A 17,570-nucleotide genomic window follows, 5' to 3' on the forward strand; every position below is an offset into this window, starting at 1 on the left:
CCGGAAAATGCTGTATGTGGTATTCGTGACCCTAGAAAAAGAGTATGGTATACAAGATAAGTTGCTTAAACTTATTTTACAGAAGGTAAGCTGTTGAGCGTGATTCAAAGTTTTTTTTAATGGAATGAAGTATGTGGACAGGCAAGTGACTAGTGTGATATGAAGACTAGGTTTGAAGAAAGTGTGCGTTATACTGTACGTGTCCAATATCTTTATGAATGATCCAATTTGTGAGATCAGAAAAAGGTCAGTAGATGTAGATGCAAAGTTATATAAATAAGAAAATAATCTGTAAATAGAATGTGCAATGGTTGATGTTATTTGATAGTATATTACTGATTGGGGGCAGTAAAGAGGAACTAAACGAAGTAGTAAAAGAGTTTGAAAGTATGTTCACGTGGAGAAGGTTGAGAGCAATAATGGTCAAGGGTAGTCATGAGGGCAGTTGGAAACTAGGAAACTGGAGTAAAGAATGTTAATACAGATAGAAGAGTGGAAGCTATTAATTCGTATTTTGGAGTTAATATAATGGATGATGGTAGAGGTGAGTTACAGAAAGATAGAAGTGTGCGTGCAAGATTTGAAAGACTTTTGAAGAGTGTATAGCAGCAAAGGTTGGGGCGCATCTTCATTTAGGAGAAGTGTGGATGTTGTATGTGAATGAAAAAGAAGAGTGAATCTGTTTAGATTACTCATTTGTGTAATATATGGGGTCTTAGGAATACTGATAGGGTGACAAAATGTAGAGACAGGTAGGAGTGGTAAAAAGGTTAGCCTACTTTCTTAACTTCAACATGTTGCCGGATCTCTGGGTTGAGTAACAACAGAATGAACTCTCATATGATCTCATAGGTGTTCTCAGGTAATGTTGCATCTAGTCATCTCTCTCAGATGTTTTAACTTACTCTCCGTCTCAATATGCATCTCTGTTTCTTGCTTTTTAAAGATTCTGAGGCATTCTATCAACTTCAGACATTAGTTCACTAGATCTAAGGTTGCAGGTCTTCAAAACTTGTCGGTTGTGAAGAGCACTTGACGACCGTTACAAGCAGGCAGGGTTGAACAGTCGGATGCTCTGTTAGAGGAGAGTACCAAATTGCAGAACTCATTTGATGGTATTCAATTAATTTCTTGAGTGCAGATGGCAAACACTTGTTTACTCATAGTCTCTAGAAAGAAATCTCACCAGTTCTGACGAGAATGTATTTCGAAGTGGAGGTGGAAGGTCTGTCAAACTGGCTGAACTTCTTCTGATCTTACATAATGTTATCTCCTTCTGGCCACTGGCACTTTAAAAGGCCAACCTGTAAATATCCACTTGATTTTGGCTGTAATTCACTAGGCTTCAGCGGTGTACTTACGGCAACCAACTAGTGGCAGCATCCCATGTCCAGGCCCGAGTTCGAGTCTCCGGCAGGCTAATGAAGAGTTAGAGGAATTTATTTCTGGTGATAGAAATTCATTTCTCGCTATAATGTGGTTCGGATTCCACAATAAGCTGTAGGTCCCGTTGCTAAGTAACCAATTGGTTCTTAGCCACGTAAAATAAGTCTAATCCTTCGGGCCAGCCTTGGAGAACTGTTAATCAGCTCAGTGGTCTGGTAAAACTAAGGTACACTTTTTTTCCCCCAAATTTGTCATCAGGGACTTTCGCATTTGGTTCGCCATGTGGCGCTTCAGATTCAGTATCTTGTAAAAGTTTGACACACGGCGTATCAGCAGCTATTTTCTTTGTGCTTAGAAACATTTTTATATTAAGAATAAAAATAATAAAGATTTAGTTGTTATGTTAAATATGTTTGTTATCCCAAAATGTAGAGAAATGGGAAAAAGTAGTCACTTCATAAAATATTACCAAGAATAAACAAAAACATGACATGAAAAATTAAGAATGTGTTTGTGTGAGTATGGGAGTGTGCATGTCAACACGCATGCACACACGTGTGTGTGCTTGTAATGAAAATAAAGATAGATTTGACACTAATTACATTTATGTTAACCTTTGAAAACTCGTGCAAAAATTTCGCATTATAAATCAGTTTTATACCGCATTATGAATTTTGTAATGAATACATGATATAAATAGGCCCTATCGAAAGAGACAGTAAAAAAAAAACTGGAAAACATCGCTGACTTGTCCTTTGTATTGTTTAATAATCTCACTGTCAGAAGCAAGAGGCATGGGACCGAGTTGTATGATTATAAGTATTATAGCTAAATTTTAAATAGTTATTAGCAGCTCTAAAAGTTTGTGAAGAAGTTTGCCTTGAGTGTTGATAGTAAATATTTTCTTGTTGAGATGCGAAATTCCTCTTCATTTAAGAACATTACTAAAAGTTAGAGAAATATGTCACGTGCAACTGGTGCGTCAAAATTTAAAGTTTTATTCCCATAGAGTTTTGTGTAACTAAATGGGTAAGATTTTGTCCAGCAATTTTTAAAAGGGGTAGATAAGGAAAACAATAGAAATAAATCGCTATAGATTTTGTAGTGAGTAAATCGTTTCTTATCATTCTATTTTATTGATGGATTACAATGCACTCTATGATTTTTATCTGATAGTTTGTGTCTTTTATTTCTCATTATCACTATTATCGAAAATTTAAGCATTGCAATTTTAGATGTTGAAAAACAGCAGTTTCCTCTACCTTACTTCGCAAGGGATTAGAAAATTAAGTTTACTTTTACTAACGAAGAGTCAGTCTTTAATATTTGGGGATGAAGAGCACTTGCTTAATATCTGAAATCTTACATTTGTTTCTTATTGAATAGAGGCCATGATGGCTAATGATGAGGTTTTTCCATATGCTTATTAATTTCGCTTTTGTAAGACGGTAAATTTTATCATTTATATTACAAGACAGGATAAAAGAAAATGCTATCAGACAATAAACACTGCGGCTATTCCTTTTTGAAAGAAAAAAAAATAATGGTGTTTTCAGTAAATAATTATTATTAAAATATTCTTATGCACCTCAAACTTGACGTTTAATATTTATCGGTATTCCAAAAATTAACAGTCTTTTTCATTTATTTTTAGTGGAACTTTTGGAATGTTCACGTAAAATTCCGGTATCTTGAACGAATCGACAGAAATAACAGAATGGAACGCAGGTATTTCACATATTCTTATTTTTCCTCCGAAAATTTGCAATTCTGTTTGTGAACTATGGAAAGCAGGAGGGCTGTATCCGCAGTAATGAAAAATGCACACAGCAGAATTGACCAGTGCGCTCCAGGGGAGGTTCTCTCAAAGGCAGCGGGAGTCAGAGGGGGTTTTGTTAATACAATAACGCTTTTCCAGAACGGCATCGGCAAAAGGCACGACCATTGGATCGCGTGTGCATGTGGAACTGTGCCCACCATGGACACTGCAGATCACTGCAAAAGAATCCGGGCTACAACGGGCTTTTATGCCGACGTTTCTTTGACTGCTGCCCAGTCAACTTCCTGGGGGTGGAGTGGTTCTCTTGAGGAATGCGAGAGCGCGTTGTATTTCAAAGTGTAATATTACTGCCTTGAGGAAGTTGTTAAAACAGTTTCAAGAATTTGGCTGGCATGAACATTTACGCTGCAGCATAAAAACTTAATTATATAAAATACACACGTTAACATTAATATTACACACGCACACACAATATATATACATAATATATATATATGTGTGTGTATGTATATATATATATATATATATATATATATATATATATATATATATATATATATATATATATTTATATACATATATGTGTATGTGTGTTTGTACACATACATACATTCACACACACACAATATATATATATATATATATATATATATATATATATATATATATATATATATATATATATATATATATATATATATAATCTATAATACACATATATATGAATAGTTATCCTATATGAGTCAAGAAGAATTTATTATATACACTATAAAATTCTAACGAAGAGAATTTAGTTACCTGCATAAACATTATTATTTTGGTATCTTCAATACAATTCCAGTTATGTATTCTCCTTTTGTTAAGGTTATGTATAATATATCAAACTGAAAGTTTAGTTCAGCTTTTTGGTTGTTTCACAGAATGTGTATCAGCTGCATATAGAAAATTTCCCGAATCACTTATATAAATTTTAATATTCAAGGGAAGTTTTACTAAGGGTTGGGCTTTTCTGTATCTGATTGTTGTTTTCATCTTCATCCTTATTAGAAACATGAAAAACCAAGATTATACGAAAATTACGGATTTAGTTTTTTAATAATAACAATAATAATAATAATAATAATAATAATAATAATAATAATAATAATAATAATAATAATAATAATAATAATAATAATAATAATAATAATAAGAAGAAGAAGAAGAAGAAGAAGAAGAAGAAGAAGAAGAAACTTTTTGGGGAAAACCTCTTTGAAAAGAATGGCATTCCGTATGCCGTTGAGATTATATTGCACCTTTTCAACTTGGCATATGTTTCTCCATTTCAGCAGGTAAATTATAAAGCAGCTGCACGAAGTTCATTTATTATCCCGACGCTTCGATAGTCCTCGCAAACATCTAAAAGGGGTGAATGGCGCCAGGGGTACATGCATGGAATATTTATATCCAAAAACTGATTGTAAAGAAGGGGGGTGATTTTTGATTGGTTGGTCATATTCAGGAAAGTCTCCTATTAGCTGGAAGTCTGGCTGACCAACAGGGGCACTGATTAGTTAGCACCAGGGAGTTTGGGGGTGGGTTGCGTAGAGCGCGGCCTCTACTCGTTGCTTGAGGAGGAAAGCAGTTGTAGCGTTGTCTCAGATGCCCCTCATTGTTTTCCTGAAGGTGGTTGGCAGGAGGAGGGTTCCGTGAGTAACAGTGAGAGTAGGTTTCCACCAAAGAATGGTGAGGGCCTCCCCGTAGTGGAGGTGGTGGTGGTCCATGTAGCTGTAGAGGATTGTGGTATTCCTCGCAATCTGCTGGCTTTGGGAGGCGTTGCTTTGTTCCCTCATGCAATGGATATCCTTACTTTGAAGTCACAAGGGTGTCGAGGAATGGCGTTGACAGGTGATACCAGTGGGAGAGCCATGCGCCCTAGGAGGGCGCAAGGTTCATGAAATTATTTACAGGGGATAAATGAATACGGAGTATAAAAAGGACGAGGGAGCCCTAAAGAATATAATTTGGGCTCATGTAATCCCTGCTAAACCAGACACAATGGTTGACCTTACAATCTATCATAAGCATTGGATGACAGCCCCGCACCTCATGAAGAACAGCCCCTCTGTCAGTAGCAATCCCACGAAGAGGAGGTGAGTTGCCCACCAAATACCGTGCCCTGAGAATAGATGCCACCATTCTTACATTGGTATGGCAGTGACTCACCTACTTAAGAGGATCGCAGTCCATCTACATCAAGAGGCGGTATACCAACACTGCGTGGGAACACAGTTACTCCCCGCAATGCCAACAGATTGTGAGGAATACCGCAATCCTTGATGGCTACATGGGCCACCACTGCCTCCTCTACAAGGACGCCCTCACCATTCTTCAGTGGAAACCTACTCTCAGTGTTACTCAGGAAATCCACATCCTGCCAACCACTAAGGAAAACAATGAGGTGCACCCCTGATAAAGTGCTACAGCTGCCCTCCTCCTGGAGCAACAAGCAGGTCACCCTCCAGGCCAACCAGTCAGCAACCATGTTGGCCAGCCAGACTTCCAGCCAACAGGAGAGCTCCCTGAATATGGGGAACCAATAAAAAAATGCCCTTATTCTTTGTAAAACCCGTTTTCAGGTATAAATATTCCATGCATGTACCCCTGGCGCCATTCACCCCTTTTAGATGGTAGCAGGACTACCGAAGGATTGGGATGATAAATTAACTTCATTCAGCTACTTTATAATTTATCTTCTATAACAAAGAAACTTATTTGCCGAGTTCAGAAGATGCAATATAAGCTCAACAACATGCAGAGTGCCATTATTTTCAATTAAATAGTAATAATAATAATAATAATAATAATAATAATAATAATAATAATAATAATATTATTATTATTATTATTATTATTATTATTATTATTATTATTATTATTATTATTATTATTAGATGCATTTCCTTCATTGGTAAGTTACATAAAATGTTAACTACAACCTTTATGCACATTTGACCATGGAAAGTTACTTTACTCAAAATCCATTGTACATAAAGTTTTCGTGTGTTGTAAAATATTCATTAATTTACTTTTAATTTTCAGAGAAATACATATGAAATTACTACTGAAAGATAAGCTATTTAATCTCTCATGAAAATGATGGAAAATTCTCTCAGTGCTACACCACCATCCTCTGATCTTTCACCGCCCTCTGGTCTTTCTTGTTGTCATGTTCGGGAGGCCTCTGACCCATTTGAGGCTTCTAAACCTCTTCAAAGCCGGGCTCACCAAAAGAATCACAGGGGCGCATTGTAACTACTGAAAGAGCCCCTTTGCTTATCAATTCAGGGTCTGGTGTACGAAGTAAGCACCCCAAGCCCAATGCTTCTGAAGCTGGTGGCTTTGATGAAAAGAAAATTCGGAAAAGAAGAGAAAATTTTGATGACACTGTGTCTGATATCCCAATGAAATCAGTGAAGAAACGTTCTTTCAACAGAGAAATTACACCCCATAAATACTCCAAAGAGTGTCAAAAGAAAGAGTTTGCTGGGACTGTCTTTGAGGATGAGGAACCTAGAATTGAATGCACCAAAATTCTCCAACCAGATTGTGTGCAAACATCATCTGCTGGCCCTACTGCTATTTATTTTGATGATCTTCATATGCCAAACAGAAGCAGCCCATTTGACCAAGTAGCACAAAGGAATCATAAACCACTGAATGCAGCATATGACCAAAAAGGTTCGTACTATCCTGCGGACCAGAAGCCTGTTCCACCTTATGACCCACCTTTAAGCTATTATCCCTCATTTTCTTGTGAATGTGATGATGATTCTAATGCAGCACTCGGACATCAGTCATGTACAATTCCCTCAGTCCATGTATCAAAAGCTGAAGCTGATGATGTGCAACGCCGACAGAAGTTTTTCCTTACAGAAACTCCAGTTGACCTCGGGTATCCTATGCCAGATTCACAAGGTTGTCATAATCATCCCACCCTTTTATATATGACTACTAGACTGAATTCAGAAGAGCGTATTATTGAAAAATCACCTGAAGTTCCTCCTCGTCCTTGGGCTTTTAGTAAAAAGGATAATGATTCTTTGAGAGGAAGTACATCTGGAAGCTCCATCAGTTCAGGAACTCGTTATGCTAACACCTCTGATCTAGGTGCTCCTGAATCTCGGTATCTCAATGTCTTTGAGAGTGCCTGTAGAGAGGAGAGTGTTGAAAGGGCTCAGTTCTGTTGGCAAGAGGAGCCCATCTATGCTACTGTTGGAGAGCAGTGCCCAGACGAGAAAGAAGGTCCTCAGACTTCCTTGCCTTACAACTCTGGTGTAAGGAATATGCAAGGAGGAAAACATTGGCGCTCCCCTAACCCATCAATGAAAGAAGAAAATGACGAGAACTTGAATAAATTTAGAAATGCTAGACATTTAGAGACAGACAAATCTAGTCTTTCATCCTCCACACAAACACTATGTCCCGAAGAGCCTACGATTGTAGTAGATGATGCAGGAAAAGACAACTCGGATTGTCGTAAGGTTAAGGGGTCAGTATCATCTAAACCTCCAAAGTTTCCCCCAAAGAACTTGGATGACAATATCGAACCTCCTGATCTTCCATCAAAAGCGATGTCTGAGCCACCGCACGAAATTTATGGGTTGAGAATACGACTCCCTTTGCTAAGAAGTGGAAGTTGCGGGGTTTCAGAGGCTGAAATCTTCCACCCTCCTCGAAGTCGACCTGTGCCACCACCACGCTGTAGCAGCATGCCGTATCCCCCTCCAAAACCCGTTTCACCGAGGCTTAAAGAGGTGATTCCCCCGGGAGATTTGAACAAACGCGGACCTCTCTACGTGGTTATTGGCACTTCTTCAGGTTAGTCTTTTGGGGATATGTGCTTTTGCATGTTTATTTTGTTCTTGCCAGTGCTGTATGAGAGAGGAAATAGAGCAACCATGTGTACGAGTATTATAATTTACTAGCGCGTTTATTGTTGCTGATTATGACCTTGCTTTTTTAGCCATTTTTTCGGCTATTGCAGCTGTACTAAATGTCTGTCATGACAATTTTATAACTGTAATTTAAAGGATGGGCGTATTCTTCTTTGTGTAATGACTATTTCACTTCCATTTCTGATGAACTCCCTAGTTTTCATTTTCCCTGTTTCTTTTGAATGTTGTATGTAGAAGTGCTATCTTTATTGCAAAGAACAGTGATGTGAGATTTTTACTGTCAACAAATTTTTCATCGTTTTCGACGTTAAAATGATAAATATGTTTTGATGTTTTTTCCCAACCTGTCAGTATTAATAAATGACTTTTTTCATCGCAGAGTTCCTAAACTGAACAGGTTTATGTAACACATTAATTTCAGATTTGGCCCGTCATTTATTTTACATTTGTAATTAGGTTTTAGTAATGGATTATCAATTTGGCTAATCTTTAATTTCTAATTTTCTGTTCCTTTAATAGTTTCTTTTCTGATTTGGAATGTTTTTTTTTATTTGTTGCTCACTACTTTCAGTTATTAATCCATCCTAAGTCAGAATTGCTTGTATATTTGAATTTTTCACTTACGTTAGCGAAATCTCCGTGTGTATTTGTGTGTATGTGTGTGTGTGCGTTTAAACAAGATGTGACTTTGCAGGCTGAGACAAGGTAAACTCGATATCATTAACTTTTGCCGTATATATAATCACAATTGACGATTTCCTGTCAAGAAAACCATCCAGGCTTTTGAACCGATATCCTCCAAGAGACTTTCATCTCGAAAAGTGTGCCTAATGGGTAAATGTGGTCAGTTTCATCATATTCTGTTTATCGTAAATGAGATGCATGTAACACGTCCAGACGCAAGAATTTTCAGTGGTGTAATTACATTCTTGAGTGCTCTTAATTTAGATTTGTTTTGAGCAATTAGAATGAAAGAATTCTTTCCAATTTTAACGATTGTATATACGGTTGTGTTTATTCACATATCAGATTTCATATAAGTATGTATATTATTTTAGTTTTGCAATGTTCTCTGCTTGATTTTCATTGTGCAAGCGAGTCTGTGGGGTGGTATGGGATTCATTTCTAGAGAACCTATTTTTTTTCTTGAGTCTGAAAATTATTCTTAATGACCATCTAAATGACAGCACTGCTGAACAATATACCGTTAGAAAAATATCATTGCATTTTTTTTATTGAACATTTCGTATCCAGCTTACGTGTTTTAATAGCGGTATTCTTGTATACAGTAATACTCACTATGATGGCTATGGTTTCAAAATAGTGTGTACGGATGATGTCAGACCTTTTAAATAAAAAAATACTCATTTACGGTAAGCATCCAAAAGTTGTATTTTTTACTACATTTTTTTAAGAGAGAAATTTTTTTTAAAGTAATTCTTTGCTATATAGTATTTGCGTGCTCAGAGATCTCACCTACTCCGTTCAGTATTTAACCTAAGGGGGGAAAATATTTATGGAATATTTCCCTAAACGTTTGATGTCTTTCTTATCCTATTTTCTGCTGCTTCTTAAAGCGAGTGCGGGATGGCTTCCTTTGAGAGAATGTTCTCTCTCTCTCTCTCTCTCTCTCTCTCTCTCTCTCTCTCTCTCTCTCTCTCCACTCGTCGGAACATAGCACAATTATTCTTTTTTAAACTTCATAGGGATGGAACATGCTGTTTTTCCGAAAGGGGTTATAAATTATTTAGAGGGGTATATTTAACTGCATTATTGTTTTCAGGATTACTGATTAACTACTTTATTTTCCGCTACACATCATATCTAGTAATGTTTCAAATAACTAGGCTACATGTTTTCCCTGCTCCTTTCGTCGTCTTATTAACTGACGCCAAACCGGTTTTAATGTTTTTATTGAACCTTTTATTCGTTTCCTTCAAATCTTGCACCCACACTACTGTAAAATTAAAGACTGGTAATTATAAAAGACATAGTGTGTCCTGAAGTACAATCTTTCCTTTGCAGTAAAAATTATTTTACGATGTATCTTCTTTATTTACAATTGAATTAATTATCATATTATAGCAGGGATTCAGAGAGGCGCTTTAGACTGATTTTTCTTCAACAAGTTTTAATAAAAACGTACTACTTTCAGCCTTAGAGTTTTCAGAAATTATAAGACAAGGCAATGCTTTAATTCTTCATAATTTTCTTAATTTCAGATTCAGATGTAAAGAAGTCCTCAAAAGAAAAGGAAAAGGAAAAAGATTTAATGGAGATTCTCATTTGTCTTTGTTGTTAATCATGATGAAAGTGTAACAATGAATTCCATCAACTTTTTTCCCCACTAAACTTTTCTTTAAGAAGTAAATCACGGACACGACTCTTGCTCACTACTTCTTTTTGACGACTTATAAAGTTAATGATTAAAGAAATCACACGGTTCTCTAATTAGTTGGAATTCGTTTGAATCTCATTGTTGACATTCCTCGTCCTTTCCTCCCAACACGCCGTCTTATGAATTCAGAGAGCTCTCTCTCTCTCTCTCTCTCTCTCTCTCTCTCTCTCTCTCTCTCTCTCTCTCTCTCTCTCTCTCTCAGGTCCAGTGGTTTTATTTCAGCAGTAATGATTGCACTTTGACTGGTTTATACAGTAATTTCATCCTATTTAGATAATAATCTGTTAATGTATATTTCTGTAACTAAAAGCTAAAAGAAACTAGAAATATTAATTGAGGAATTCAGTTCCTGTTTAGTTTTGCAATAGAAATTCATTCGCAAGAAAGAGCGTGAACAACAAGAGTCGGAAAGTTTGGAGTTTTTGTAGTAAGAAGACTGTAGCTCAAGCACATGTACCTGAGAGAGAGAGAGAGAGAGAGAGAGAGAGAGAGAGAGAGAGAGAGAGAGAGAGAGAGAGAAACTTCAATCACCAGATAACTCTAAGCTGTGATTGAATATTTCCGGAACTCATCAATGTGAATTGCTTCCTTAACCTGATTAAAGATGAAAAGTTTTAAGTGATTTTTTCACATTGTTTGCTGTGATAACTTCTTCCGATTTTTTTTTTTTTTTTGTTGTTTGCGCGTCAGCGCAAAACTTCTCGTAAGATACGTGTCCGTCCAAATTTTGGCTCATTAGTGAAAAGGAACGATTATCCGTCTTTGACATGTTTATGCCTCGAGAGGAAACGTTGTGACGATAACTTCTCGCGTGTTCCGTCATTAGATTTCAGTAAAATATTTTTATCATGCAAGGAAGGGAAAAGGATGAGAAAGTGTACTTCAGTTCCAATTTGAGAAATCTGGATATTTTCACTGAGCGACCTGTATTTTTTGTCCACTTGTGTTCGACTTGAAATTTTTATTAAATGTCATGAACTTTTATTGCTGATTTTCGTTAGCAGCTACATCAGACTGTGGAATTCAACTGTCCGTTGTTAGATTTTTATCCACAGAAGGATTCTACTTGATTTAAGATTCACGATTTCATCATACAGAAAAGAGCCCGAGTCAGATACTAATTTGATGTTCCTGTATGTTATAAAGATTAAAGGTCGAAAGAAGCACATCTAAAGATATTTTTCGTGCATTATCTTAAATCACATTATATATTTATTATTCATTATTTGGCATATGAGTAACGATTTAAAGAAGAGTCTCTATTTCGACTAATTTTACATTATCGCATATCATAGACTTACTGTAATATCCCGAGATTAGTAGCGATTTTGTATTCTATATCATAAGTCATGGAATTAAATGTAGTATCTTTTTCCTGATGTTTTTGCAATCAAAATTTTTAGAATTTAACGTAACATAGAAGCTGATATCTTTCCTAGTAGATGTTATTGCCAATATTGGTAGATTTTATTATAATTTATTGAGGAAGCGTATCGTGCATTTCTTTTATTTTCAGAGTCTACCTTTTGCTTTTTTTTATTTTCAGTATATACCTTCTATGTATTGTATTTCAGAGTCTAACTGTTATTTTTTTAATTTTCAGAGTCTAGCTTTTATTTTTTAAATTTTCAACATCCGTAAGTGCATCGTTGTTACAGTTAATCATTCATCCTGCATATCTCATTTCAGGTACGTCTTTCTTCACGGTAATGGAAAAACTCGTAAGTAAATTGCTTTTGGATAATCATTGCAGTTTACTGATCTCCAGAGTGAATGGGAGGCTTTACTTGAGAATTCCACTTGTGCTTGTTGGTGTCATTCGCTCCGTTTGGTGGGGTACTGTGATCATTAACAATGCGTATGTTTGCTTTATTTTTATTTAAGGTGGTGCTGTTTCCTTTATTTTCATTTAAGGTGACTCTGTTTGGTTTACTATTACCTTAGGTGATGCTGTTTGCTTTACTTTTATTTATGGTGGTGCTGTTTACTTTACTTGTATTCTAAGGTGATACTGTTTGCTTGCATTTGCTTTACTTGTTTTTAGGGTGATGCTGTTTGCTTGACTCTTTATTTAAGGTGATGTTGTTTGCTTTACTTTTACTCAAGGTAATGTGCTTTCTTTGCTTTTATTAAAGGTGATGCTGTTAGTTTTACTTGTAATTCAGGTGATGCAGTTTGCTTTACTTTTATTTAAGGTAATGTTGTTTGCTTTACTTTTATTTAAAGTGATGCTTTTGCTTTACTTGTATTTAAGGTGATGATGTTTACTTTACTTATATTTTAGGCGATATTGGCTGGTATATTGTTAATAAGTAAATAGACTTTATTCTTCTTTTGTAGTGTTAGGTGACAATTACTTTTAAGATGAAGCTGTTAATTGGAATGGTAGTGTACAGTGCCTTAGGCCAGAACTGGAACCTTAAATTCCAGCGTAATCTGGTTAGCGAATTTCGTTATACTGTATGTAAAACTGCTACTCATTTCCGGTTTTCCATCACGTTCTATTAATCATATGAACCATGTCACTCATAACATAGTTTTATTCCGGTTCTTTACCAGAAGCTTTTACACAGTGCCTTTTAATTTTAAAGACGAAGTTATAGATACCTACAATGCATCTCCCCCTGTTTCAAAGGGCCGTACCTTCACTTGGAATTTTCAGACAGCGAATCAACACGTGTTTTATTATTATTAAAGACTGGCAGCACACCGGCTATGTGACCTTAACGACGTTGGTTTGTTTGCTGTAGCTATAAAGCTATTCTGCAGTTCTTTTAGTACATTTAGTGCAAGGCTTCTGATTCCGGCATACCGTTGCTTGAATGTCACCGTAACATGAAAAATATATATAAAAAAAATTGAAATTCCTTAGAGTACAACGCTTTTAGTGACCTGGTCTGTGTCGAACAGACTCCATGTCGCGTTTCATACTCTGTATATAATTGCTTTTCGAAGAAAGTTGAGAACTGATATATTCAGGGACTAAAATTTTTTGCATTGTTGGAATTACCAGATCTTGAAGCATAGCCAATCTCGTCATAAGCCTCTAATCGATTATTGATCTTATTTTAGCTCGAAAACTTGATGAAACGAATATGCAGTTATAACTTATAAAGAATTTAACCATCACACGAGTCGTACAGTGTCATATTTTGTTTTCTGTTTCCTGTAAGTGGGGTGTTTCCTGTAAGTGGGTTACCGTAATTGATGAAGATTAGGACTACCCTGATGCCTACCCTTCCGTTGGGGCCCTTTTCTCCTTTTTCCATTTCCCTTCCCTGGCTGTGATTATCTTCCCCCTCTGCTTGATGTAGAGGAATAAGTCTTATAAAGGAGAAAATGTCTCTTGGGCTGGCACTTTGTTCACTGGAGCTTTTGGCTGCATGATCCAATTAAGCACTGTATTTAATTTTAACATGGCATGATTGCTTTTAAGGTTGAAAGGTTCCGCAATGATTTAATTATAATTTGTTTCAACCTGTTGGAATTTATCACACTTCTGTGCCTTGCTTTTATTAACTTCGTAGTCTCCGTTTAATTCACTCAAATTTTCTCTGAGGGAAATCCCATGATGTAAATAACTTGAATTAAAAAAAAAAGAAATTGATAGATAGAAAGACGTATTTATTCGAACCTTAAATGCCATCTACCTCCCCTACATCGCATCAGATTGCACACATTTAAGTTGACTTTTCAGGCAAAAGAATCGATTTTGAAAAGGGAGCCCATGATTGGAACCAGTTTTTGATACCAAAAGACCATTCTGGCCGACTGTTTTCCTCCCCTCGTCATGGAATGCGCCGCCCGCAGTCCTTGTGAAGGGAAATAGAATGGACTGGCCACTATTTTTCTTGACGAGTATTTGCAAATTTAAAAAGTAACTTAACCAGAACGTTATATAATAAGTCACATAACATTATGCTGTAAATGCCAAAAGATCTAAGCCAAGTAGATTCTGGTTCGTTATTGTTTTCATAAGATGCTAAGACGTTCAGAGTAAAGTTTGAAGCTTCATAAATGCATGGCACCTCCACGATATTTTTTATAATTCTTTACTGGGAGTTTGTCTGCAGTTATATTCATAAGTAAATGAGGATAACTAGCGGCCACTGACTAATCGTATGGGAGTATACAAGACATTAAAAATTAAAATAAAAAAAAAATCCTTGCCAATGTTTTCAGGATTGCATCATAGAAACATCAGTTTACACTCCTTATTTAGGGCACCACCTAAGGAGAATTTACGTAATCAGACGACATATCTTAATTTTTCCGTTATTCTCTTAATATCCCTCCTATTTTTTCTGTTATTTTCTTTGCTGTATATCTCGCTCAAAATAACATGGTAGTAGTTCACCTCATTTACACGGAGTTCCATATTTTTTTGGAAATCGCTTTAGTTATTGTTAGATTATATATATTATATATATATATATATATATATATATATATATATATATATATATATATATATATATATATATATATCTTCTTCTTTGTTTTAACGTGCTTTTTCCCATTTTTATATGGGGTAAGCACGGTGCCCTCTTTTGAAGGACTTTGATTTGGCGTTGGGGTAGGCCGTAGCCTCGATCGGCTGTCCTGCCTGACATCGCTTAGACCCCGGTAGTGAATGTGTACATGTATTGTACCAAATCCCCAGCTCTCTTTCTCCCAGCAGCGAGGAGAACTGAGCGGTTAGGTCAACAGTTCGAGACGTGTGAGGTGTCTGTTATGTTTTCAGATGTTGAAGTGGCTTTGTTTATGTGTGTATTAGTCTGTAACACCCATTTGCTTTCAGCAAACCTATCCGTTGATTACATTCATAATCCCGGGGTGTCTACATGGATAGCAAAGTGTCCGCCTCTCTGACCGGTCGGCTGCGGATTTGAACCCGCGCCACAGACCTCTATGAAGTCCTAGGCTGCTGCTCTACCGACTGAGCCATCGAGGCTCAATTGTATATATATATATATATATATATATATATATATATATATATATATATATATATATATATATATATGTGTGTGTGTGTGTGTGTGTGTGTGGTGTGTGTGTGTATACACATATATATATGTGTGTGTACGTATTTATGTTTACGCTTACTCATGTATAGACATGTTTCTTGTTCCTTTTTTTCTGTAAAGGGTGGGGCACACTAAATTTTATACGGCGTGTTCATAAAGTGGAATCTCATATTATTTGTATATGATATTGCAGGTGGTCATCAATCAGAAATACGTTTCAGGTGTAAATAGAAAATCATAATCGAGAAGATTATCCCGGTGTGAACTGAATGGTAACATTAAAATCTAGAAAGAAAAGTAATCTAGATACTGAAAATTTCATTTTATTTTTCACATTACATTCTCCGAACTAGGAACCAGAAAGTTTTCGTTAAATTTTCAATTTGTAAAGTTTCACTTTTATTATATACATAGAGACATTTCCATCCTGTTCGTCATACTGTCCTTTACAGCGTTTTAACTTCTGATTCAAATACTCAAACATACGTTTGCTGTTCACTTTAATCATATCCAGCTGAAAAATATGAAGGGTTGACTCAAGTTATTTTTGATGGTCACACTGGTTGGCTTAATATTTGAAAAATAAATTAAGTTCATGTATGTTATTTTTTATGACAGTTTGGGAAACCCCGATGAAAAGTAAATTTAGTTCATTTACCTTATTTTTTACAGCAGTTGGGATATCTCTTCATGAAGAAATGTAGATCATTCAAGACTCGGTATTATGAGATCCTTTAACCGGGGAAATTAATGTCAGTAACTAAAAATTCATAGTTCATGGTGCTTTCACCAAAAACTATTTTCCTGGAAATTCAATACTTTTGCGTGTTTTTTCAGATGTGTAAATCGTTTCTATAATCATTCAGTTTTTGCCGCGATGATTACACAACTGCAATAAAAATGAAACTTTTTTTTTATGTAGGCTCAGTATAGAAAAATCAAAATGAAATATTAGTAATTATATTATTTTGATGACACTTATGTCAGAGCACCACAGCTACTAAAGAAGTTCATTGACGTATCCCACGTTGATGGTGGTGCATTCTATTCAGTACTGTGACAGTTTTACTGCAACAGTGTTAATGAAATATCTTTACTCATATCAGTTTAGAGTTACGATTCATTTGTATTTTCTACCGCTTTCTGCGTAGGGATAAACCATCTTTAATCTTTATAAGGTAATTTATTACAACTCAATAATTCTACTGAAATAATGTTTGCAGAAAATGTAGCTAAGTAGGTGCGCCAAGCATCCCCTGGCGATGCATGAGTTCCATCATGGGAAGCTATTGCTAGTTCTACTCTGTTGAAGGGATTGCCACTCATGTCTCCAGGCCTTCCCGCGTCTATCTCAGCACATTATAAATTTGAACGAAGAAATAAGTAACGTTTTTCATACAGTCATGAACAAGGAATATGCATGAAAAGACGAAGTATCAACTTGAATTCGTTGATTCACACACTTTTATTTGAAATGGACGCATGGCAACTACATCAACCCGTGAACAGCAAGCCTGGAAGGGTAACTACCAGTCAGTTCGCACCTTTTGCACTTAGGAAAATTAGGAAAATAAAATGTTTATTAAAGGTTATTTTTTAGAATGACATATACAGTATTCATTTCTATCTTTTATCAACGTATTTATTCAAAACAATAAATAACCGCTTGCCTTACATTCCTCCACGAAGGGAACGTTTTTATGATACATGATTACGTCATTACAAAAGGTACGAATTGACCGGTAGGTGCTCACCAAGCCTTGCTTTGTATGGGTTGATATAGCTGCCGTACGAACCGGTCCTGGTCACTTACGGCCGTAACATCCAAAACAATGTTTATGGTATTTACCGTTATGTTTAAGGTATTTACCGTTATTATTTTATGTTTTACGTACATCCCCAGGGGCAGGTACTAAACACGGCGTCAATTTTGCACGTAAACGTGCTTACGGCCGAAACGACCCGAATGCGTACGAACATGCATAGAGGTAATTTTCTGCTATCGTTCCGCGTAACTTTATACTTAATGCTAATGAGTT

General features: G+C 36.0%; 2 protein-coding genes across 2 annotated transcripts in view; both read left to right on the forward strand.

Moving 5' to 3' along the window:
* The window catches only part of LOC136835066 (uncharacterized), a 658,594-nt gene that overhangs the window by 549,970 nt on the left and 91,054 nt on the right, over positions 1 to 17,570 (forward strand). The gene's annotated exons all lie outside the window — the stretch shown is intronic.
* LOC136836365 (uncharacterized) overlaps positions 1 to 17,570 on the forward strand; it is a 96,262-nt gene that overhangs the window by 70,186 nt on the left and 8,506 nt on the right. The window contains exons 2-3 of the mRNA XM_067100557.1: positions 6,248 to 8,026; positions 12,191 to 12,222. Of these exons, the coding sequence (XP_066956658.1) occupies positions 6,610 to 8,026; positions 12,191 to 12,222 (1,449 nt within the window). The 5' untranslated portion in view covers positions 6,248 to 6,609. The remainder of the gene's footprint in view (positions 1 to 6,247; positions 8,027 to 12,190; positions 12,223 to 17,570) is intronic.

Source organism: Macrobrachium rosenbergii, chromosome 4 (genome assembly GCF_040412425.1).
Source record: "Macrobrachium rosenbergii isolate ZJJX-2024 chromosome 4, ASM4041242v1, whole genome shotgun sequence".
Classification (NCBI taxonomy): Eukaryota; Metazoa; Arthropoda; class Malacostraca; order Decapoda; family Palaemonidae; genus Macrobrachium; species Macrobrachium rosenbergii.